The 25,266-nt window shown below is 42.6% G+C and overlaps 4 protein-coding genes across 7 annotated transcripts in view; 3 read left to right on the top strand and 1 right to left on the bottom strand.

Moving 5' to 3' along the window:
• The first annotated feature begins 519 nt into the window (after nt 1–519).
• On the top strand, nt 520–6,318 carry LOC139924860 (uncharacterized). The gene is made up of 4 exons (XM_071916067.2): nt 520–641; nt 2,166–2,944; nt 3,115–3,216; nt 3,988–6,318. Exons 2-4 carry the CDS (start codon nt 2,210–2,212, stop codon nt 5,593–5,595), a joined length of 2,445 nt encoding a protein of 814 aa, XP_071772168.2. The 5' UTR covers nt 520–641; nt 2,166–2,209; the 3' UTR covers nt 5,596–6,318.
• A 1,623-nt stretch (nt 6,319–7,941) lies between these two features.
• Nucleotides 7,942–25,266, top strand: part of LOC139924867 (uncharacterized) — a 143,252-nt gene continuing 125,927 nt past the window's right edge. Inside the window, exons 1-6 of one of the 4 annotated variants that reach the window (XR_013504077.1) lie at nt 7,942–8,117; nt 8,536–9,187; nt 9,399–9,560; nt 10,361–11,920; nt 12,083–12,163; nt 12,619–12,836. Coding sequence is in view for 3 of the 4 variants with exons in the window: in XM_078282107.1 (XP_078138233.1) it covers nt 8,579–9,187; nt 9,399–9,560; nt 10,361–11,920; nt 12,083–12,148 (2,397 nt within the window). In the remaining variant the exon portion in view is untranslated. Of the gene's footprint in view, nt 8,118–8,535; nt 9,188–9,398; nt 9,561–10,360; nt 11,921–12,082; nt 12,164–12,618; nt 12,966–25,266 lie in introns of those variants that run through there. The other 3 variants (XM_078282107.1, XM_078282114.1, XM_071916075.2) reach the window with 3 other exon arrangements.
• On the bottom strand, nt 13,663–17,227 carry LOC139924847 (group XIIB secretory phospholipase A2-like protein). The gene is made up of 4 exons (XM_071916042.2): nt 16,984–17,227; nt 15,515–15,603; nt 14,793–14,958; nt 13,663–13,853 (listed from the first exon to the last, which is right to left on the bottom strand). Exons 1-4 carry the CDS (start codon nt 17,225–17,227, stop codon nt 13,735–13,737), a joined length of 618 nt encoding a protein of 205 aa, XP_071772143.1. The 3' UTR covers nt 13,663–13,734.
• On the top strand, nt 18,912–25,258 carry LOC139924864 (uncharacterized). The gene is made up of 11 exons (XM_071916072.2): nt 18,912–19,150; nt 19,269–19,371; nt 19,541–19,903; nt 20,090–20,203; nt 20,393–20,507; nt 21,014–21,123; nt 21,231–21,382; nt 21,574–23,183; nt 23,287–23,400; nt 23,522–23,679; nt 24,332–25,258. Exons 1-11 carry the CDS (start codon nt 19,077–19,079, stop codon nt 24,611–24,613), a joined length of 3,195 nt encoding a protein of 1,064 aa, XP_071772173.2. The 5' UTR covers nt 18,912–19,076; the 3' UTR covers nt 24,614–25,258.

Genomic DNA, 25,266 nt, shown 5'->3' with positions numbered 1-25,266 from the left:
CCCTCTCTAAATGTCAGATTGAAGTTGAATTGTTCAAAAACTATCCCCATCCCATAATTTGTTTTCGTTGTCCTCTCAGCTAGTTTAGATGAGAAATGGCAGAAAAGTTTACTTTCTCCAGGTGAAAGTATATCCATTACTTTATTGAGTGAAAGAATGGTGAGAACATTAGACATCATGTTATATAGTTACACTAATCGTTTACACAGAGGTACACGTGGAGGGAGAGGAGGGGAGGATACACTGGCCAAGTTTGAGTGAACAGAGAAGTGATGCAGTGGGTAGTGTAACACATTACTAAAAAGTATACTTTATACTAAAAAATATAAAAAGTAAAGTAATAATATTTCATTTGAAATGAGTAGTGAGTAATACTTTATTTTCAATAACAACACTGGCCGTGATCCACTGTAGCTATTATGAGTGTCATTCACACTCCGTCCAGAAGGTGGCGGTAGTGCAGATCTCGTGTTGCAGATTGTGGGAGGCAAGGAACAGGCGGATGTAGTCAAAGATCAAACTGTTAGCAGCTAGGTAGACAGTTTGCTGCTAGCAGCTTTGCGAATTGCCAGACCCAGTTTCTGCATCTTTTCCAAGTTGCTGTTTGTCAAATCAAGCGGAGGCATCCAGTGGAGAAGAAGGTAACCAAACTGTTCAGTGTTAGCAGGACAGCAGGGAACTTCTTTACTCTGTTTGGCTAATGTAGCGTAACGTTAGGCGGAAGAGATTAACACAAATAGGTTGCTAGCCAAAATATAACACTTTCATGGTTGCTAGCCAAAGGCGTAACGAAACGGTACTGCCTGTCGAAGTCAAGAAAATGACAGTTGGGTGTTTGGTCAGGTTAACTAAATATCCAATTCATTACCACTCGCAAGTACAAGTTAGCCAGCTAATGCTAATGTTAACATTAGTCAATTCACCCATATGAGCCGAGTCTAAACATAAAATGGATTATGTAAATTGTAACGTTAGCAGTAGCCAGACTGCATCACACTTATAGGACATCACATGTATAGACAGTGTTTCCCACACATAGACTTTACTTGGGCCCACGTATATTAACGGCCGCCAAAGTATATTTGGCGACCCATTTTAGCATTTGTTATTTTTTTATCCGTCCGAGAGAACGACGCCGTCCGCGATCGATTAACTAGTGGACAATCTCCCCTCGCTCTACCCCTCCAGGGTTTCCCACACATAGAAAACTTTGTGGCAGGCCGCCACAATATCAGCACTGACCGCCACAATTTTTTTTTTTTTTCACTATTTAATCGTAGAACTGCGTGTAGCGCATTGATTCGCTCAGCCCCTAATTGCTCCACGCGATCTCTCTCTCTCTGTCTCTCTCGCTAGCTCTCTCTGTTGCTCCCCCTCTCTCTCTCTCTGTTGCTCGGTCTCTCTCTCTCTCTCTCTCTCGCTCACTCGCTCTCTCACCGGACCCGTCTGTTCGCCTCCCACTGCACACGCGTGAGGAATATTTTTTTTCCATGCCAAGAAGACGGCCGACTGAATTCCCGAAAAGAAGAACTAACAGTTAACGTTACTCGGAATACAGCTGAGTTTCCGAGATTAGCACGCTGTATAGCCTAGCTGCTAGTCCGTATCCACTGAGTGGACTGATGCGTTAATATTAACTTTTTAACTTTTTAACTCTGACTCTGAATGTTTGCTCCCTCAACCCAGATTAATATTGAAAAATATTTTCAAAGAAGGAAAAGGACTCGTCCTGAGGAGGAGCAGGACAGTCTGGACCAGAGGAGCTGCTGAGCAGTAAAACAGAGTAGATAATAATGTCAAAGGCTGTAATTTAACGATGTAAAGATACAGGAGAGACTGACAGCACAGAGAGATGTAGCAGGGCAGAGGAGCAGAAAAGCAGATTTCTCTGTAAAAGGGGTCTCATTTCTATTCTTCACCTTGTAGACAAAAGCAAGCAACAAACAGAACAGTATAGCACTGTTTATATTTTTAAGTTATGTTATCTTTGACACAAAGTACTTTAGATATATACAGGTTAGTTATTTGTTTGACAAATGGAACTATTTAAAGTACATTAGATAATTTTTCAGCCATCCAGGTAATGGGATCCTTTATTGATATTAGCCTATATATTGACAATATAAGAGAATACAAGAAGCTTATGATTTTCTTTTATGTTGCAGCACGTCTTTGAAAGCAGCCCGACTGCCAGAGCCGCCTTGAGATCATGAACTCAAGGAAACCTGAGTACGGCCACAGGCGGCAGTATGGAGACAGAAGCACGAGGCAGTGGGACGACTACGATGACGGATGGAAAGAAAGGCGAGGACATCAAAGTGACGTGCCGCGGGATTCCTACCATAAATATGGTGGAGAGGCACACAGTAGCACAGACAGGACTAGAGGGAACCGGGAGTACAGTGACTTGCCTAAGAGTATGTACAGTAAAGACTCGTCGAACAGGGACTGGAGCAGAAGGAGCCCAGTGAGGAGACACAGTCTTGCTTGCGTCACCCCTGACAAGGACATTGACTTGGACAGAGAATATGCAAAACCTAGGGAGGAGAACCAGGAGTTTCTGCAGAGAAAGAGGGAACTTGGGGACGCCCACAAGAAAGCTGCGGAGTCAAAGTCTTTGCCAGAATGGAGCATGTCTGAAAAGAAACGGCGAAGGCATACAGAGGATGATGATTTCAGATACAGGCAAGAACCTGAAGATACAAGGTACAGGAAATCACCAGACAATTTCACACACAGACACCCACCTAAGGATTTTAAACACAGGCAACCGCCACAAGAGGATTTCAAATACAGGAAAATGCCTAAAGATTCAAAACACAGGGAACAACATGAAGATTTCGCATACAAACGACCATCTGGATATTACATGGATAGACATTTTGAAGAAAGGAACAATGACCATTCGCGAGAGAGGACGCGATCACAAGAATTTCCCACAAGGGTATTATCATATTCTCTTTTCACACTGTGGTTGAACCTGAGTGTCAGGAGTTGCAATAGTTTATTATTGTCTTTTAAAAAAACAATCCTTATGTGGATGACCATGTTTAAATTAGCCTAGATCATTCTCAAACCCCATCTTGTAATTAATAGTTCTTCCGTTTCGATCAGAGTCAAGCCAAACCCAGAGACAGGAATGACAGTCCTTCCCCGGATTATGAGGATCGTCGTCACACCAGGACAAGGCCTTCAATGAATGAATCTCGTGGACAGGTAGGCTTGTTTCAAAAGATCCATGAGTTGATTATTACCTGCATGAATCTACCACAAGCCCAAAAGTATATCCTCTACTTCTTTAAAAGAGAGATCTCACCCATTTCACTTGATTTTTATTGCGGCTGTCTTGCCATCATTAGCTAGTTGAACAATAGTCTCAGTATCCACCCTGTGCCATTCCTCTGCTTTTCTCTTGAGACTTAACAATTAGCTTTGCCAAAGCAGCTTTACAAGCTAACCCATTGCCTTAGCTAATATTCTTAAAATCAAGCTCCTTAGCCCACTCAACTAAAATGGTAAAGGGCCTTAGTTTAGCAGTGTATCATTTCAAAGAAGACTTTAAGACATCTGCCTTAATACAACATGGCCCAGCAATAATTTTTCACTTGAGTAGATGGTGACAGAATTTTCTTTTTGGGGAGACATGTTCCTTTAATGGCTATGCATTTTTTACAGGTTGTTTGATATGTTGCAAAAATTTTTGCCAGAACACAAAAAACGAGCTTCTCTGAAGCCACTTTAAAAAAATACCCCAGGTGAGTAAGCAAGCTCAACCATACAAATAACTCCTAAAGGTGAACTAAGCTAAAGACATTGAACCATTTGATGCAGACTTCGTCCTGAGATGGCACAACTTCCACAGCGCTTCAGGTTATACAGTTTTCTGCTGGCCCTTCTTTCAACAAATAGCATGTAGCTAGCAAAGAGAGCATAGATGACAACAAAAACTGTGGTTGCTTATTTTTGCCTCTGTGTGTTTCCCATCAGGTTTTTGATGCTGACCATGATGTCACCAACCAAAGTGCTGCTCTTGCTGAGAGACTTGCTGAGCAGAAGACGGCAGCCAAGGGCTTCCAGCGTTTCCTCAACGTGCTCAACAAGGGGGTGGATGTCGCCATGCTCACCAAGATAGTCGGTCAGTCCTCCAAAGTCGCTGATGATCCGCCGCAGTCTCCAGCTTCTCTCCCGAACGCTGTGGATCATCTGTGGTCTCCCAGTTGTGCAAGGCAGCAGGAGAGCTGCCAAAATAGCCATTACTGGAGTGAGAACGAGGGATCCCAGAGAGAGGCGGCTCCACCACAGGATCACAGACCTGTTAGCAGCAAAGGGATAAAATCTTGCCTTCGTAGTCCGAAAGAGCGCTCAGTGTCTGATGAAAAGTCTCTATCTGATGAAAAGGCTGTAGGAAGCAGCCATTTTAGCTCTAGCAGTAGATCCAGGTCCCCCCCGGTGGTGGAAAAGACTAAAGTGAGACCTGAAGATGAGCACAAGCGCAGGCAGATGCAGGATGTACTGCAGGCCATCGGCATGGATTTGGGATTCGAGGAGCTGGGCCAGATGTCAAATCGAATTCAGGAGCGGTTATATGGAAAGAAGGACAGTGACGGAGGCCACGGTCATAAGGAGAGGAGGGAAACTGAGACGAAGCGAGCGCTCTCCCCAGAACGGCATAGTAGATCCTCGTCATCAGGCAGGTCTAGTTTTGGCCCTTTAACTCAGCAGTTTTCCCTAAAACAAGACTCATACGAGGCTCCGAGGAATATAATGGAGGTACCCCAAACCGTTGAATATTCCTATACCAATGACAAGAGCAGCAGTAGTTCTTTACAGGACAGCGACAAGGGTGGAGACGAGTCCCAGGAGAGCGTTGCCTTTCCCTTATTTTCTCCTAGTCCTGCCTACACTGTATCTGAAGCTCCTCCAACGCCTGCGATGCCGACTTACTCGGCAGCGCAGTACTCGCCGTACACATACCCAGCAGCCCCCGCTGTGCCTCCTAACTGGCTGTTTCCTGTTCGACCCATGCCGTTCTTGCCTCATCTCCCTGGGTACCTCCCTTACCCCAGGGTCCCGACTTTAAACGCCTTTCAGTTAGCCTCTGCCCAGAGTAACGCATTCCTCCAACAGGCCAGTAACCGTCAGCTCACCTATTTGAATATGCAAAATTCAAATCCGGTTCAGCCTCTCAACGTCACACAAAAATCAAAGACGCTGTCAAGGCCGCGCTGTCTGCAGGTCATTGACACCGAGCGACCTGGACAGACGAAGCCAGATGAGACAAAACTCTTGAAAGGAAACGTCGAGGAGTTGAAGAAATATTGTTTGTCTCTGGAGAGCGTTCAGAAGTATTCACAGAGCGAACAGAATACGGCATTCAGGGTGCTTCTTCTTAACCATAGGTTAAAAAATGAACAACACAACACACACAATGTGCATTTGAACGACACCTCTGAGAAACCCGATCCAGACGGTGTCAAAACTTTGCAAGCTTTGCAAAGCGAGGAGATCGGGCCAGAAAAGAAGGAAAGAAAACCGACAATCAAATTGCGACTGCTAGAACACAAGGTAACTGATAAACCTCCAGGCGGTGTATAAGGCGCGGAGAAAAGGTGCAGAAAGCAGAGGAAGTGCCACAATAGGCCCCGCCTATTACCCCAGTGTCTTTTTTTTTAATAATCTATAGCACAGTGGCATGCTATAGAGAGAAAGACTGAAGACACTGAAAAGGTGACATGCAGGAGTATTTTTACTGTCTTTTGGAGACTGTCTAGTAATAATTAAATTGTTACGCACAGTTTGGTTCAATAACACCATAAACTCTATAAAGTGTATATCAGTTTTTCTGTAATTATTTTTGTCCACTATGTTCTCATTCTAGGATGCAGGCCTATATCCAGATAAACTAATCCATAACACCATAGGCCAGTAATAACTTCTTTACAGGGTTGTGGTTAAAAAAAAAAAGTACAAGCTATGCTCTGCACTTCAGCCTCCTTGATTATCAGGTTGAAACACTTTTTTTTTTCCCTTTTTTTTTTTTTTAGTGTACACATGCAGAGAAGTGTTTTGTAAATATTGTAATTGCATATTATTAAACACAGAATGATATTGTAAAATGTAAAGAGCTGTTTTATTACACTAATTTTCTTGATTGTAGTGTAAAAATCTAATTTGTTTCTTTATCGGGAAGCACTGCCCAAAAAAGTGGATAGAAGTGCTGTTGCCTACCCAAACAGCTGCTAGGAAATTGTGTCATGCATAGTCAGGAGGCCTTCCTGTTTGTGCTGCATTACACATACTAATTATTGCCTGCAGACTCTCACCGTCGTTGTCAGTTGTCTAATAAATAACTCTAGGATACTCTTATTATTGTGATTAATATATGTAGGTGAAGTCCCTTTTTATATCTTCAGCAGATTTGCTGTGTTTATGCCACAGAATTCACATATGTTATTGCTGTGCCCCAGGACAGTACTTCTGACACATGCACCAGTCTTTTCTACAGCTAGAAACTGGAGAACTAACCCTTGAATTTGTGGTGTCACTTGGATGTAAATATGGCACCGCTCCATAGGCAATGAATGGGCCGCTGACTTTGTTGACACTTAAGATTTTTGTGTGAGTTCTTGCACCCACATGAGGTTTAAATTAGCATTGCTAAAAGGAATGGAGCAGAATTTAAACCTGTGTAATATAAGAATGTAAGAGAAATACCAGGTCAGATTCAGGAAATGTGCACAGACCCTCAATTCTGTTCTTATGCACAAAAATCCATTGATGAATCCCTCTTTATCTTAAATTGGAAGGGGACAATTTGTAATTGGCATTATGTAAACTCCCCAGTAAGCCCATATAAAACAGACTTAAGACTTAAGGACCTCTAGACGAGCAAACCTGGCTGCATTTGACGGATAAACAGACGGGAAAAAAGGGCAGCAAGGGGATTTTCATTCATTCAGGCATTTGATTAATCAGAGATGGCGAACCTATCACCTGAAGTTACTATGAGTAAAAAGTTGTCGTTTTCAAGTGTGAATAAGAAGCTTAATGCTTGTTAAAAGGAAATGGTTTTATTTGAAACTGAACGCAATAAACGTGAGGTGTAGGATTGCAGTCACGGGAGGGGACAGGACAAATATAACTAATGGATGAGCGCATTGCAGCCACAAACAACCACACAACTACTGCTGCATGAGTTATGAGGAGCTGAGGACGATGGTAAGAAGCAAACCCAACTCTAGACCTTTAGAGCTCAATTTAGGCGTGGCTTTTTGTTTTGCTCTCCATATGCCTTCTTCAAATCAATTAAATAGCCTAGTTTCCTTGTGTTTTTAGTAGAGGAGTGTCATTGATAAAGTCATGGTTGATGGAAACTAAAATAAATGTATTAACAGAATCTTTATTTCATTCTGCAAATGTCTCTGGCTCCAGTGTGCCATGCACATTACAGACTGTTTTGTGTTTTAATCATGTAAATAGCTTTTAAAAAACGGTTAAAAACGACTTAAACCCTGATGCAAAGCGCAACAAGAGTTGTGAGTACTGAAATAAGTAACTTTTCAATTGTGTTCTTACCTACGAGCCAGGAAATAAGAGGACATTGATGAATGCCAAAAAGTTGCTTAAATTGTACGTAAGAACCATGGAACTTATATTATTAAGACCATTTAAGATCAAATCGATGGGTAGGCTCGGTTCCTGCATAAGGCCAAGCAAGTTTTATAGTATCCTGAGGCCCATGTGAGTAAAATGCAAGAAAAAAGTATTAAATTATCGGTAGAATGACTGAATGTCATTGGTTATATCGTGTGGTGTGTTTTGGTACTCCGCCCAGTAGATGGCGCTAACACACAGCGCCAATATCCATTTTGAACACCACCGAAGCATTTAAAGAGTATATTTTTGGCCGCTGTGTTAGCTAACTCCAGCTATATTTTTTCATTCACGGTTGTCCTTTCTGCTGAAACTCATCCAAGCTCAGTTTTGCAATTTTACATCCTAAGCACGGCGTGTTTGCCAGTCGTCTGAAACTGTTATCTAACGTTACAGCCTTGAAATCATATTTTTTTCCGTCCGAGATGTGACTGAAGAAGAGGTCATCTGACCAGCTTCAGTAGGTAAACAATATAACTGTTAGCTGTCACCGTTAGCTGTCTAAACACTGGGTTTAGTTAGTTTCGTTGTCTGTGAAGTCGAGTTGGAGATGACCATGGCTAAATCAGTCATATTAAATGTCTGTTACGTTTTGTTTTTAGCGTTAATATTCTACTTTAGCCGCAGCCCTAACGTTAGCTAATGGTATAACTGTAAATGCACTTACTCAAATCTGGATCTGGTGTCTAGTAGTCAACATGTAACATTTGTGATTATGAACATGAAATATTCAAGTATTCAATAGACAGTGGACCATATATTTCTATAAAGTAAAGGAGTATAATGTTAGTTTACTGCTCATATTAAGTTATGCAGCCAAGGACAAAATCTGGTGTAACCCTCAATGCATTCCTCTAACATTACACTCTCTCTAATCTGCAGGGAGTCCACAGATTCATAAACTACAAGGAAAATTGGGTAAACAATGAATCCACTTGAATGGGAACACATTCAGCGGAGACAGCGGAGAGACCTGGAGCCAAAACAGTGGAGCGGTGTTGACCAAAACACGGGGAATGTCTCAAGAACTAACAGCGATAGGGACCCTTACTGCCGTTACACCCTTGAAGAACCGCATACCAGCATGGGGACTAATGAGGAATGGGAGCACCACAGTCCCTCCTCCCATAACCTGTACAGTCAGGAGGAGTATGGTGCCTTCATGGACCCAGACGGAGAGCCGGTGGAAATGAGCGAGGAGGATCAGGAGCTGGCGAGGAAGAGGAGGCAGCTTCAGGAGATTGAGGAGCAGATTATGCTCAAGAGAGCTGCCATTGCTATGAAAAAAGTTGAGCCGTTCTTAAAGAAAAATCCACCATCATATCGGACGTTTACAGAAGATGAAGGAGAGGATTTCGCACATGGCAAAGCTGACACATCTATGAACACAAATGAACCCTCTATACAGTTAAGAGAAGAAAAGGAAGCAGGCTTTTCCTATAGTAAACAGTCGGCTGTTTGCAAAGGCGCAACTCTGAAAGACAGGGTGAATGTTATTTTGCAGCAAAGGCGTCCTCTTGGCTTTCCCGCAAAGGTGAGTGGTAGATTGATTGATTGATTACACACATCCATAGACATTTTGGGACATTGGCTTTCTTCAGGAATATATTTTTCTTTCAGATTCTTAAATCTGTAAAAGATGTCTGGAGTGTACGTGCCCTGCTCCACGTTCTTTTCAGCGTGCGTAAGCCAACTGCACTCACAAATTATATATTTTACTTATATATACCCTTCTTTCTGCCCAGGTCCATTCCCCTTCGTTTGATCTTCCACACACTCTGCTCCAGTCATCCAAAGTGGCCAGCAAAGATGGTCTGTGGGTGGAGGACCATCCCCTGAAGCTCAGAGTGAAGGCACTAATGAGGCAGAGACTTGGTATTCCCTGTGTATCGGCATCAAATGGGGAGGTTTGTAACTTTTTTGTATGATAAACGCCACACCACAACCCAATCAAACCATCTCTTAGCTATTATACAAGGTAGTATAGTAGTGCCACACAAGATCCATAATTTGTATTCTAATCAATATGCAACATTACATAGTTAAAGTGTTTGCTGTTGGGGCTTATTTAAGTGTGCTTTCATCATATTGGACAGTACAGTTAACAGTTAACAGCTTACCTGTAAAATCAAAATCTGTAGACTCCTGCACACTGTCTTCACTTACGAAGGTTTTATTTCAAGACACACTGTTTTGGTCAAGTGACCTTCGTCAGGGAAACGTTGTGTCTTGAAATAAAACCCTTGTAAGTGAAGGCAGTGTGTGGGAGTCTACAGATTTTGATTTTATCTTTCCCCTCTAACGCACCTGGCACATACAAACGGTTGCGCAAAGATTATCTTTTTAGAAAATAAACTGTAAAGTTTAAAAAAATCAAGAGGCTATTGATTTCATGGGCTGCAATCCAGAGTAAGAACTCTTGACAACTTACTAAAAATTACTTCTTATTGAATATTCTCTCAATTCTGTATATAATAACATAATTCAATATAATCCTCATTTGGTAGAATCTTGTACAAGAAGTGGATGAAAAAAGATCTCAACTTAAGCTGATGCTCTATACTTGATGGTCATTAGTCAAACTATGAAAAAATGTGTCCTGTCTTGATGCCACTAGCTCAGTGTTTTCACGACTTAATGTGTGATGCATCGCTCACTCTCTACACCAAACAGTCAGTGATGTCTCCTTACATCTGCCCTTTCCCAGGTCCCTGAAGTTAAACCTCTTCCTCCCAGCCAAAGCCCAACACCAGCAGTCCCAGAGGAGAACACGGTCATCGACGGTTTCCAGCGGTTCCTCAGTGTGCTTAACAAAGGAGTGGACATCAACCTGCTCAGCAGGATTGTCAATGACGACAGCGAGGATCTTCCTGTGGGTGGGGAGCTCTTGAATGTTCAGCCCCCTGTTTTGGAGAACAAGCCAGATGTTCCCTACAGGAGTGAGAGCCGGGGATCGCACAGCGGAGCTCTGCAGCTGGACCACAGTCGGTCCAACAGTGGAGAGAGGAGGACCGAACCGCCCAGCCGGGAGGGATCCCACAGAGAAAGACCCTCCCTGCCTGATGAGAAGCGTGTCCAGAGGAATGATAGAGGCGACCGCCATTTTGGCTCTAGCAGTAGATCAAAGTCTCCCCCAGCGGTGGAGGAGGAGAAACCAAGGGTGGAGGAGCAGCAACACAAACAGCTCCAGAACATTCTTAAGACTCTGGGGTTGAGCCTGGAGGTGGAGGAGATGAGCAAACTAGCAGACCGGACTCAGGAGAGGTTGTACGGGAGGAAGCATGACGACAGTCAGAGGGCGGACAGCAGAGGGGAGAGAGAGAGTCAGCAGAGTTTCCACAGACACCACAGGAATTCCTCTTCCTCCACGTCGATCTCCGGCAGCTTCAGTCCTAGCCCCCCTCGCCGGCAGCGCTCCCCCGGCAGAGAGTCCAGGGACAGCAGAGAACCAAGGAAAATGTCCGAATGCGGCCACTCGAGAGAGAGAAGCAGAGATAAAGAGACAGAGACGGAAATAGATGGAGAGAGGGACCGAAAACAAGCTCAGAGGCGCAGGGACAGAGACGTGGACAGAAAACACTCCAGAGAAAGCTCTCCTGCTCACCAACCGTATCCAAAAGAGCCAACATATCCCTCCTCACACCCTGCTGCTCTGGGTGCTTTGCCAGAATACAATTCATCCCAATACTCTCAGTACACTGCCCACTACAGTGGTGCTTATAATGGTGCTACCAACTCAACCTGGACATACACTCACGGTGCCACGCCCCCCTCCCAGTGTCCCAGTGGGTATCGCTACCCACAGAATCCCTCGCATCACTTTTCTGCAGCTACACCCGGCATGGTTTACCCTTATCCTCCCCCCTCTGACAGCTTCTCGCTTGAAGACGCTCACTTGCTGTTGAACCCAGACCTGTCGGAGAGCGAGGGCCAAAACGGAGTGCAGCTGGGCCCTCGCTGCCTGCAGGTCGTCAGTACGAAGGCTACAAATAACCAACGCTGTCTGATACAACTCACAACCCCAAAGAGCCAGAGGAAGAAGATGAGCCGCCAAAGGTGCAACGAAAGGCGTCGCCTGATGAGGGAAGTGAAGAGAGACGGCATCAGAAAAACGGAGACGTGTGCAAAGCCGGTCGCCTCGGTGAGAGTGGGGGTTCCACGGGCGCCTGTTGACGCCGATGCAGAAACGCAGCGCTCAGAGGAAGGAAAAGAACAAGGCAAAAGGCAGCCGACGGAGGAGGAAATAAAGGCAAACTTGAAGAAAAAGGTAGGTGGTAATAGTGGTTAACCAGTTTCAGTCATAGGTTTCAGCAGTTTACCAGTCCATCTGATTTCTCACTGCTCATAAATGTTGTTTTTATATCTGTATGAATCAAAATGAATTCAAGACGTTCTTTTTTTTTTACCTTTTGCAACCACAAATTTTTAGCTTGAAGCGTTTAACCAGATGATGAAGCAAAGAGTCACAAAGCCAGCCGAAAACTCCCTGACCTGAAAGACTGGAAAGTAAGTAAGTAGTCATCGTTGTATGTCTATGTATGTATGCGTATATGAAATTGGACCTTGGTCAATTTGTTAAAATACACACCTTTTGAATCCCAACCTGAGAGTAGCCTAATTCCAGATAGATATAGAGTGTTGTTCCAAAATGAGATATCTATCTTTTGAAATTAGTAAAAATGGAGTGACAGCACAACATTTTTAATCTGGTACTTTCCACAGGATGGAAGGTAACTTAACTCCTCGATTGACAAAATGAACATTTTACAGACTGGACCTTCTATATTGTAGAGATATGGAACGAACCTCACATATGATAAAATAGAAATTTCTGAAATTGATATAGTGTTTTAGAATAGAACTCTTTTTGGACTGTACATTGATTTCGGTGGAAATTAGTAAGCAAATGGAGATTGAGTGATTTGTCACTTGGTCACATTTATCAAGTTTCTTCCCTTTCAACAGATCTGCGAAGAGCGTCATGACCTCATCTTTAATTTGAATCTGCTGCGAGCCCGTAAGGATCACATGGACTTTGTTGACTTACACTAATGATTTAACATCGGTCTCAGAGATTCATACAGTGTTACAGGACCACCACTTATTTGAGTAAAATATCTCAAGATTTGTACTGAATCATTCTGTAATTTCTCATCGAACAATAAGTTATGTTTTTTTTTTTTGTTTTTTTTTAAAGATTATAGTGCAATATTTTATTGCTAGTTTTGTGTTAAAAGACATGTTGAAGAGTACAAGTTTTACTCCTTTCAGCTCTATATTTCTGTAAAAAAAATCACCACTCTGTGACTTTGTAAACTTGTAAACTCTCCTGTTTCTATTCAACCTTTTTCTCTTGGTACAACATAAATTTGACTAAACAAATATTTTTTTATGCTCTCAGTCATCTTTGTTGATGAAAGACTTTGTTTTTGTTTTTTATCTTAAAGGCTTAAGCTTGTGAAAATGATTAGGTCATACTTATTCCTATTTCACCTTGTAATGGTTGTTTCCACACTGTTTGAGTAAGAAACATATGCAAGTCATGTGCAGGTGAGCCAAACACTCAGTATGATCCTGAGTGGTGTATCGTGCTTTTTGTTAATCTAAAATAGTAGTTTATCTCAGTTATTACTTTTTTTTTCATATCGTCAGTGGCATTGAGGAAATATGTTCAGTTGAATTTAACTGTAGAATCATTTTATGCACAAATTTGAAGTTTGTATGGAGACAGAAAATTGATTCGGATGAGATGTAGTCAAAAGATTTGTAAGACAAATTTATGTCCAGATTCCATGTTGGAGATAACATTTTCATACCACAAAGTGAAATGAGCAAATACAACTTTGGATTGCAATACAATGTGCAGTTTAACCTCAAACAATAACATCCAACTTTTTTTTTTTACTTTTTTACTAGAGTAAAATAATGGCTTTGAACAAAACCAGAGCAAGAACTTACAAATAAATTACAAAAGTGGTCACACAGCAGTCTCTTGTAACACCCTAATGATCCAAAGCAGCACAGTTCACATGTTGCTCCAGCCTGTATTTCTTCATAATAAACAGGAGGGTGGTGTGTTCTTTAAAGTTCATCCTTCTCCTCTCCTTCACAAAAGCAGGCTGCCCTCTGGCTGTTCATGTAGGGTCTGCAGCCGAGAGTCCACACTGTGTTGAACAGGGTGTCTGCTACTGTTTCACATGCTGACAGACACAGACAGACAGGAACGAGTCAAAACATAGAACAGTATGTACATGAGAAACTTATGTTTTTTGAGAGTATAACTTGTCATTTTATATTTATTCACAGTTCATTTAAAAGTTGTACATGTGTAAATTACTTGCCAAAGAATTATGATATACCGTATATCATAGTATTATTGAATGATCAGGATTCTTTTTTTCCAAGACAAATGAATTGTTTTTTTGGATGCCTGGATGTCTTCAAACTGACTTTATGGTTTAATTAAAGGAAGCATTCATAAAAATAAGAGGAGATATGCTTTCTGTGAAACAGGTTAGAGAAGCAGGCTTGTGATTGAAAGGTCACTGGTTCGAATCCACAGACCAGCGGAGAAAATGAATGACTACTGCCGAGGTGCCCTTGAGCACTTAAAGAGATAGCCAACTAAAATATGCAATTTGTTACTAAAATGGTTGTTTTCATCATCCAGGGGTGCGGAAAACATCACTAAACTCGGAGAATCTGAAATCATTTCTATGCTGTGAGAAACCTGTTTGAATTTCCCCGACCCCAGCATCCATTTTTAGTGGGGCGGGATTAAAAAATAACTTTCTTACGTAACAAGGGAAGGGGGGGCAATCCTATCAAAACATGACCTCATTTTCAGCTGCCACATGTTGAGTTTGAACAGGCGTGTCGGTCAACTCAGGTCACGGCCACAACCTACGGGCAAGCCCTCCGAATTCTATCACAGTAGAAAATGCCCCAAAACATGCTTCATTTTATTACAGTTATTGAATTTTAACAAAGCTCAAATCTTGGTGGATGATGAAGACAGTATACACGAGTGATACTAAATAAAAAGGGCACATTTTTAAACTGGGTTGTCATCATCTTTAACCCCAAACTGCTGTAGTGGCCAACAGTAGACGACAATACCTCTTATAGCTTATACCAACCTTCAACTTTGGACACAAAGCCCAGGCTCTTCTTGAGGTCGGAGCAGATGCTGTGCAGGCACCAGCGGAACTTGGAGTCGCAGCGGTACTTGTTGGAGCCGCAGGTGTCGTAACACATGTCCAGCTGATTGCAGCACTTTGTCATGGCAGGGATGCCCATTTCCATCTGGCACAGGACAAAGGTGATCAGTGTGTTTGCATGCGAGTGTGTGCAATACTAATAGACCGATTCGTTTTGGAAAATCTAACCGTCTATGGACTATGTTTCTGTATTTTTCCAGCATCTAGAAGAAACCCAAGCTGTGCAGAGGTCACTTGTCAATAGCCAATATTTTGTGCCAATCTTCAATATCTTTTCATTTGTTTTAATATCTTTTAATGTCTTTTAAATATTGAATGGTCAGGAAGACATTTTTATTTCAAAACAAATGAATTGTTTTTGGATGCCTGGATTTCTTGAAACATACTTTATACTTTCATTTTTAACTTTTTAACTTTATATCTAAGAGGCAGCATGCTTTCTGTGAAATCTGCAGCAGTAGCCTGCAGACCAGTGGGGGAAAATGAAAGAGTAAAGCTTTCCTTCACTTTCTTTTTTATGTGTGTAATACTTGCTCTTACATCCGTAGGAGTGCAGATTCAGCTTTTTAATTGGAATCACTTTGATTTCCAAGTATCATAACTCTACAGGAATTGGTCTCAGATGGATAGAAGATACATACTCCGTTTGGAACAGGAATGCCAAGAAAGTAGGAGCTGCACCCATCGGGTTCTGGCATCTGGTAGTCCGGACGTGGAATAGGAGCTTTACCTGAGAGGGAAAGTAAAGCACATCAAATGCACGCTTCAGGAAATGAAGCTACCAGAAAAGAAAAGCTGACAAGAGACCTTTTCTTCCTGATAACGTCAGTTTAAAAATAAATCCATATTTGCAGATGAAGAAACAAAGGTTGCTGTTTTTGCTGGATATCTGTTCACATGATGATATTTGACCCGTTTCTAATCACTGCATGAAAGATATCCTATCACCCCGGGGTCACAGTCCATTTCCAGGCCCTCACCTACATGATAACGAAGATGATAAGTGGCAGAAGAATTTACAATATCAGCCTGACTAAATCCCAATTACGTCCCTATTATGGGTTTAAATTAAGCACAACAACACAGGTAATTTCCAGACAGTAACTACTTTGATTTATCCCTCTGATTATGTTTGCATTGGCTAATTACCCAAAGAAATGCAACCCAATCACTAATTAAATCATCAGCCACAACAGACAGTTTATTAACAGTACATGCAATGGATAATTTCTCCCTGAACATGAATCCCTCTGTTGAACCGGAACAAATCATCCATTGAATTTATTAACAGTATGCTCAATGGATAATTTGAAATTCAACAAAGGGAAATTATTTTTCCTAACATTTCCCCTAAAGCAGTTGTTCCCAAATTTGGCTTGAGTGTGTTCCAGGCCGTCCTCAGCAAATGAGGAATTGTTTAATTTCAATATTATTTTGTTCACTTGAAGTTAACATTGGAAGAGAATGTGAGAATGACGATTCTGATGAAAGGTTTCACTCTCCCCACTCAGACAGTAGACAACAAAACTCTTAACAGATGGGTCCTGCGCAAAGCCTTTATCTAATGGTGGTGTGTGGCCTAAAGTGTATCCATATGGGGGTGAAATTGGCATGAAAAAGTTTGGGAATCCCTGCCCTAAAGTCTACAGGACAGCAAAACACTAGACTTTACTTAGGTTCGACCAATATGGTTTTTGAAGGCCGATACCAATACTGATGTTTTTGGTCTGAAGCTGCCTAAAGCCAATATTCTGTGCTGATACTCAATATCTTTAAAGTTGAACATTACCATACCAAAAAAAATACAAGTATTCAGTGTTTCCCCCAGAGTTGTACTCTTTGTGGGGTGGAAAAATCTCTGAAATATCATTTAGATGATCATGGAACACTTTAAAACCCAAACTAATGAAATTCTTTTAGGTGGGCAGAGTGACCCACCGCACCTAATCAATGTTAGGGAGAAACCTAAAAGATCGTTGCAGATTTTGACTGTTATCATGTAGCTGTGGTCAGGGGAAGACGGCTGACACTGACAGGCCAATATCAGTATCAGTCTGATACAGAGCTAGAATGCAACTTCACCTCTCATCAACTTAATCAACTAACTTACCATATCGACAGCGGTACTGGCACACTCCATCTTTTCCGCCCATTAGCTCCAGCATGGAGTCAAAGTAGCTGTTGACGGCCTCGAAGCTGCCCCGGAGGGAGTTCAGGCCCCAGTCCCCGGTGTCCTCCTCTCCCTCCTGACCGGCTGCTGCTGCTGCTGGGGCTTCGGCCTCCTGACCGGCAGCATCGTGGACCAACAGGCCCAGGAGGACCAGGAGGGCAAGACGGGCCCGGTGATGTGTCATTCTGCGGCTCAGACAGGCAGAGAGCTCAGGACAGCTGGAGGTATACCTTCAGAGTTCAGAGACTGAGGGGAAAACACGAACACACACACACACACACACAATACTGAAACCTGTCTGTGTGACCTGGACTTTGGGCGAGACACAGGGACGGCCTCCACTGTGGAGGAACAAAGTCCAGCTTCTATCAAGATTTGACATGAATGTGTTTTTATTATTCTGCAGGACTGATGAGAGGCAGGGTGTGTTGTTTGCCTTCCAGATTCAATTAAATTTTAATCTAATTTCAGAGCTAATCTCTCCCGACAGTAACATCTATTTGCAAACTGGATGAACTGGATTTGCTTTAAAATTAGAGTGCATCAACATCCTGTGCCCTGCAGCCTGGTTTCTGAGGAGAACTTGCTCAAGAAACCAAGAGGGATTTGGGAACATGAATGTTAGTGTTTCAATCAGGAATGGCATCATGTCGCCATGTAAAGTTCAGTGACAAAGGTTTTGACCTCTCCACCTGGAAAGTTTAAAACTAGAAAATGTGCTCAGTAAAGCACAGACCTCTGACAACACCCGCAAGGCAATTATGCACCTTTTGGTGATGATGTCACGCCCACCACCACGCCCCCTTTTGGCCAATCAACATGAAAAGTTAATCAGTTCTTCCTTGGCCCATAACTAACCTTCATACCAAGTTTTGTGCAAATCCATGGCCAACTTTTTGAGATATTCTGCTAACAGACGGACGGACAAACAAACACAGACGGGGGTGAAAACATTGCCTCCTTGGCAGGGCTAATAAATAAATATATATAGTATATATATATATATGTATGGAGTGCATGTACATTTACATGACAGTGAGACAATTTCTATGCAAATTGTCTTCCAATTGGCTACTGAATATTATTACATTCTAAATTTTTACCATGATTTAATGCAATGAAATTAAGTGTATGTCATAGTTGTGTCATCATTTCACTAGACCCTGATGTGATTTAGGCTTCCAAAAATATGTTTCATGTAATTTTAGAGAGAGAGAAGGTTCTATTTTTAACAGCATTTAAATAGCAAAACCATAAACTGTTTAGTTACAGTTTAGTTCTGCATACACTGTAGTGGAACTTACAATTCTCTACAGAAATACTATACAGGCAGTATATTATTATTATGATATCATGGTTGATATCTTTTATTGGGGTGTGTGAGGGGTTGGAAATGGATGTAGGGGGGTTGGGTGTGTGTGTGTGTGTGTGTGTGTGTGTGTGTGTGTGTGAGCACAGGTGTCAATGTGCTCAGGTTCGCTTGAAGCATCTGTTGGAGCCCCTGGTGGAAGTGGACTCCTTCTTCTCCATCTCCTTCTCCTTCTCCTCCTCCTCCTTCTTCTTCCCCTTGCGGGTCAGTCTCTTCAGCCAGCTGCGCGTGCTTGACACTGGTGGTTTAAACCGTTTAGACAGTCCTCTGGGTTTATACATCAAGGCAAACCTCCTTGCGCCAGTCCATCAAACTTCCTTGGTTAACAACGAGGACGACGGACAAACACACCGGGACAGTTTACAAAACGGGATTTCATCTCTATATTTGGAAGTTTCCGGGGCGTTGACCGGTGACGTCAGTAGACCAACACGGAAGTAGCGCGGATTGTTTCAGCCACACGTTCCCAAGTCGTAGCCGAATGATCCGTTTGTTTTTTTAATCACAGGTACCCGCTGGACAACTGTTATACTTTGCAAGGGGTGCAGTTGTAGTTTGTTTTTTTTGCTTTTAATTTTTGTTCGGGTGGTCACAAGCTCGTGCATGGCTGCAGTGCGACTCTTTCCACAAGGACCGACAAATAACTAATAATTAAGAAAGTAAAATGGCATTTGCGAACCTTTTCACGAGACTGTCAGCTGTGGATGAAGATGTCAGGAGTCCTTGTCCTCCACACAGGTAGCTGCTTTTTCAGTCAGCCTGTGCCAGACGTAGTGAGAATGTGTTTGGGTGGTAATGTGTCTGTTTTAGTCTTCTTTCTTATATCTCTACATATCTGTGATTTTTTTTTATATAGGAAATTAGGTGAGAAGCAGAATGCTGAAAGTGGCCATGCCAGAAAGAGGAAAGTCTGGGGTGAACAGCAGACTGGCAATAAAAGGAGAAAACGACACCAACAGGTAATGCTACACATCAGGTAGTTGATAGGCTACTGTCACCTAAATAACGGAGATTGAAATTTCCCCTGAATGGACCATTTCTGTATGAACTGTCACTGTGCTCCATTGGAAAAAACAGGGATTAAGCTGAAGATGCGCTAAAACTGTTTTCTTTGTTGCCGTTCCACAGAAGCAGTTTTACCAAGCCAAGACATCAGAGACTTATAATGCCCCAACATCCTCCAGAGACTACGACTCTAAAGCCACAGACCATATGGAGCAGTCTGGAAACGAGCGTGTTGGTGCTGGCTTCACCGAAAACCTGGACTTCTGCAGCCACAGCAGTAAAGCCGATCAGAATAACACGAATCACAGAGTGCAGAATTATAAAAGTAAAAATAGCCGTAATGTTAACAAGCAACAACATCAACAGCAGCAGAAGAAGAAGAATCAGGATTGGCAGAATGATAGAAGGGGGCCTGGCAACAGAGGAGGGCGGCGTCCGCCTAACCGGACTGCAGGCAAGGACAGCAGGAATAAAGTCGGCAAGCAGGTGGGTAAGACACTGTTTGACAGATGAAAGGACTCTTGCATGTCGCTCACCTGCTGTGGAGGGTTGGGCAGCAGTTTTGTGGCAGAAGATGGCATTCAAATTAGTCATCCTACCATGTTTGTAGAAAATGTCTCTTGAAAACGGCTCCATTCTGTTCCTTGGTGCTCATTTTTTGTTTCCTCCTAGGACGTCCCAGTGGAACGGAAGAGGTTCATGACCGAAGAGTTCAAGGACCAGAATGCTTTGGTAGTGGATGGACGGTTACTTTGTCGTCATTTCCTTCGGGGAAGATGCATCAAGGCAGGTTACATTTATTATTATTATGTTTATCACTTATTTACTGAAAATTGATATGGCGTCAAACGTGTCAAATCGATTTGTGGAATAGAAACATGGCGCTTGTCATTGAGGATTTTACTTAGCTCTGGTACATCTCTAGCAGTGTCACAACATTGCTTTACTGTTTTTTTCTTTTTTTATTGCATACAGGGTGATGAATGCCAGCTGGAGCACGCTCAGGTCGTCAACAATCTCATCAAAGAAATGTGCAAATTTTACATCCAAGGATTCTGCGCAAAAGGAGAGAGCTGCCCATACATGCACCATATCCTTTGGGTCAACAACGATGATCTGTACATCTGTACGTTCCTGCAGAGGTGGGGACTCGAGTCACATGACTTGGGCTCAAGTCAGAATCAAGTCATAGTTGAAATTACTTGAGACTTGACTTGATGCATGAAGAGAAGACTTGAGACATGACTTGGATTCTGGTGACTTGAGACTTGACTTGGACTTGTACTTTAATGACTTGAACATGTTTTGACTTGAAAAAGTCTTGACTAAATATCTTGTGTTTGTGTAAATGACTTAGATTGAAGGTTATGAGATTTGTTGAAGTTGAAAAGTTGAAACTGATTATAGAAATCAAACTCATGATGCTCTTACCAAGTTTATATGTTATTAAAACCATATTGCATTGAAAAGTCCTAGATATTTAGTTTTCTTTAAGATATTAAATTGATACTGGACTCTTGATTTGTTCTGACTTGACTTGGTGTTCTACATTTAGACTTGGGACTTGACATTATATTTCCTTAACCAAGTCGCCACATTCCGCCCCCTGCAAGTTTTTCCATAGCAGAGGAAAGTGTTTTCAAGGAGCAGAGTGCAGGTTTTCCCATGAGCCTCTTACTGACCTCACTAAACAACTGCTGGAGGAGGTGTGTATGCAAATGACCTGTCATGATATTTTTTGTTTCATATCAGCGTAAAATATGCACTGCTGTTTGCTGAAATCAACAATGGGTTTTACATCTCCTCACTGCAGGCAATAAAAAGGGACAATGACCACTATGAAATTGCAAAGAAAGCCGAACAAGATGCCTCAGGCCGGCCAAAGGACACCGAGGAGTCAGCGATTACGGAGGAGAACGTGATGCTTGATGACCCAAAACCTGACATGCTAATGCATCCCATCAGGTATGAGCATACAAATTTGAATATGCGTAATTCTGTAAATATACCCGTGTAATTCTTACTGAGTAGTGGATAGGATATTTATCTAATCGTTCATCATTCACAGAAGTCGTGACATGATGGATTAACCCATACCTGGGTTGCACAACTTGACCCATAATAATAACTAGCTTTTTGGTATTTTTATCTTTCAGGCCTAATTTTTACAACAGTTCCTGCCCATCAGAGCCACATGCTGAGAAGGAAACCTTTATGTGTCAGGCTGAAGGATTGGCTGATACTACAGAGGATGCTGTTCCACCACATGCAACAGATGCTGCCCAATCTCACAGCCCTCCCTCCAGTAACCTTAGCCACAAGGAGCCAGTTTCTTATTCAGTCGAAGCAGTGCTTGGATCTCAATCATTCAGACCTTTCCCCAGTCTCTTTGCAACTCCTGCAAGCCAAGAATCGACCGCTCATTCTGCACCGAGTTCTCTTGATTGTCCTTCAGGCTCTGCAAAGCAAAGTGATGCTCCTTACTCTGTTGATGCTGTTCTTGGGTCTTGCAAAGCAGTGGGAAATCCTGCCTATAGCTGCTCATCTGCCCCTCCTCCTGCACAATCCATATCCTACACCCCAAAAGCTGTCTTTGGAGAGGTTGCTGATCCTCCCTCAAGCTTTGCAAACCAAAATGAAAAGGTCTCATCTTCAGTAAATACCGACAGTGAATCAAACAAATCTCAGAAGCCTGCTGAAAGAGCTTCCCATTCGGTAAAGTTTGATTTGTTGCCCCCCTTCATGAAGCTAGAGAAGTCCATGTCTTCCAAAACCAAAGCAGACATGAAAGGAGGTCCTATTATTCAGGCGTCCCCCCATCATCTTACCAAAGGAAACAGGCACTTGCCTAGGGATATGACTTGCCTGCAAGTCTCCCAAAAGCCCAGAGATACTGTATTGGGCTCTGAAGACTGTAAAAGTAAAGGTGTTCTTCCTGTTGGACCCGCTAAACCCCCACAAATGGCCTTCCACAGCCTTTTTTCAAGCCCTCTCAGTCAGACATCTGCTCTTAAACGTCCTACACAGTTAAAATCACGTCTTTCCCGTGTGCCATCTGGCTCTCCAGACTCAATACAGTCTCCTCACCCCTCTTCAAGTTTTATTGACCATGCAGGTAGAGTTTCTGCTCCTGCTGAACCTGTCACCAACTACAGTAAGACCAGTGTTTTTGCAAACTCTGTCACTCATCGGTTTGCGTCCGAGCAACCCACCGAGATCAAACGGCATCCCCAAAGGGCACCATCTGGCCTAAAAGCTGGCACACAGCCACATGATTTGAAAAGACCCTTCCATGAGCTTTTTGCAAGTCCCATCACTGACAGCTTTGATCAGCTGCCTCGCTTGCAGGCTGCACCAGATTCAGCAACATCTTCCTCTTCTCCTCAAGACTCCATTCAATCCTCCCACCCGACTCCAAGTTCTACAGCCTGCAGAAGTAAAGGTAATCCTGTCAAAACTGCAGTTGAACCTGGCAAGGCCACAGCCAGACCCTTCCTCAGCCTCTTTGCAAGCCCTATCTGTGAGACTCCTCTACCGTGCAAACGGTCTCAACCAGATTCTCCAAGGACTTCCTCCTGTCCTCAAGCGTCAGACCGGTCCGCTGATTCAACAGGCTGCAAGCGAAGACGTGAAAGGAAAAACGCAAACAGTTCAAAGTCGGATTCTGTCAATGAAATGTCCACCAATCCGATTCAAAGTGGTACCAGTCCAGATCCCTCCACAACCCAGGCTCAGCAGCGGCTGCCTGATGTCTCGTCCCACAAAGGTAAGAGCCTGGAATATGTCACACACTCCTTATGAATACTAGTGTGAAATGCAAATTTGTAGTGCTGAAATCTATGTTGATTATGTCTTTTTTAATTTTGTAGGATCTTCAGAAGCAATTACCGCCAATTCAGTTCTGAAAACGCTCTTTCTGAGCCTGAGCCCGTATCAGCAGGATGGAGAGCAACAGGACAACATTCAGACCAGTGTCCCTTTAGGTACAGTGCTTATTAATTCATATTAAAGAAATTGAAATTGGTGTCGATGTAGAAAATGGTCATGCTGATTTTGTTTGTTGTATTTTCCTGGTAAAACGGATGGTTTTTTATTGTATTTTAGAAAGCGAAAACAAGGGCAAAAACAACACCGTCTGTGTCCTCACAGAGCGACCGCTGAAGAGAAAAGAGGAGGAACAGAAAGAGGAGGTGGAAAGCCGCATAAAAGAGGAACTGAAGGGCGAGATGAGGCTGAGAGATGAGCCGATGGAGATGCTCAAGGTTGACATTTACACTGTTACAGCAGTGGTAGGGCAGGGCGACTTTTTTGGGCAATTGAGATGGGCAAGAGTACATTAAGAAGGTGCCTCACCATTGTTGTTTTTATTCATATCGGACATATTGTTGCCAGGAAATGCTTGAATGGATTTTTCACCCTCTCTCTCACTTTTGTTGCCTGTTGCTGTGATTGTTGCCCCTCTACACTTCCCACAAAAAGTGTCTGGTGTATCACTACCTTTTTAAAACATAACTCCGACCGTTTTCTTGGACTTGGATCCTGTTTTTCCATCATACTGATTGATTCTGACCCAAGTCTCATCAATTGCTTCACTATAGAGTGACTTACATCTCGTTTGCCAGGGTGTCTCAGTACAGAGTGAACATCAACAAATTGAAAAAAGACATGGTTTGGGTACTTTGGGTTTGACCTATGGAGTGTCCACTGGCCGTTTAGGACTGTATTGGAGAGCCACGCTCTATAGTGGAGAATAGTCTGATGGCGATTTTGGTCAGAATTGATTGGTATGATGTGAAATTATGGAAAATAGGCTAAGTGTCCAGGTCAAAAACACCTGGAATTACCTTTTCCCAGGATATGGTGTAATTCCCCCTTCCTGCTCTCTTCCCCCATCCTCTGTGTTCTGCTCCTCAGGCTCACGGTTCTCACAAACAGTCTGTTGAGAACCCAGATCCAGCAGAACCTCAGCCCTCTCTTCAAACCTCCTCGGAGACAGCAGGCGGGTCGATCTGCAGGAGTCCAGGTACGAGTCGAGTCCAGGTGAGAGCCTCCGACACGCACCGCTTACCAGTGGAACCGACGGCGCCGCTGACGCAAAGCTCTGGACAAAAGAAGAAGGGTGTAAACGGGAACGTGGGAGTCACACTGCTGAAGGACCTTTTTAAGACTTTAGACCCCACTGCGTCTCCTTTTTGACATTAACGTTGGATTTTCTCCCGAGTTACTTGATGCACTGATGATTTGACTTTTGATTAAAAACCACGTAAAAGTAGAATTTAAAATGAAAGTAGAACTAAGAAAAAAAGGTTTTTATTCGCTTTGCATCAGGAGCTTTTAGTGTGAATATCTAGCCTTTTCAATCCCGATTAAACATAACCATACCTTTTGCTAAACATTTTTATTGAATTATATCAATCCATTGTTCGCTTGGACATATTTTGCCATGCATTCCTCCTCCTCTTGGTATTATGAAGGTTACACATTTAAATTTAGTTTTATATATTTCAAACCTACTGCCTTCTTTGTAATTGTTAAATTTTAATATCTTGTTTAAAAGGAATTGAACATTAAATTTGGTAAATTCCAAATGTCTAGACTAGAACAAAGTCTTGGTTCATGTTGTTTATGTTCATAGGTATTGATCAGAGTACTCTAGATCCTTGGAATAGCATACTCTTGGCACGAAATTATCTTTTTGCAATTGTGATATGAATTGCGAGGAAACTGATTTTTCTAGAAAGCTGCCTGAAACACTTTTCCCTCTCAGATGAAGTTGCACCCTCATGCACTTTACATACAGTATTTCAATGATAATTATATTTTTTTAAATTAATTGTTCCTCCCTACTT

This window comes from Centroberyx gerrardi, chromosome 3, assembly GCF_048128805.1.
Source record: "Centroberyx gerrardi isolate f3 chromosome 3, fCenGer3.hap1.cur.20231027, whole genome shotgun sequence".
NCBI lineage: Eukaryota > Metazoa > Chordata > Actinopteri > Beryciformes > Berycidae > Centroberyx > Centroberyx gerrardi.
Note: the sequence above shows the minus strand (reverse complement) of the source record. Positions and strands in the feature narration are given on the sequence as shown.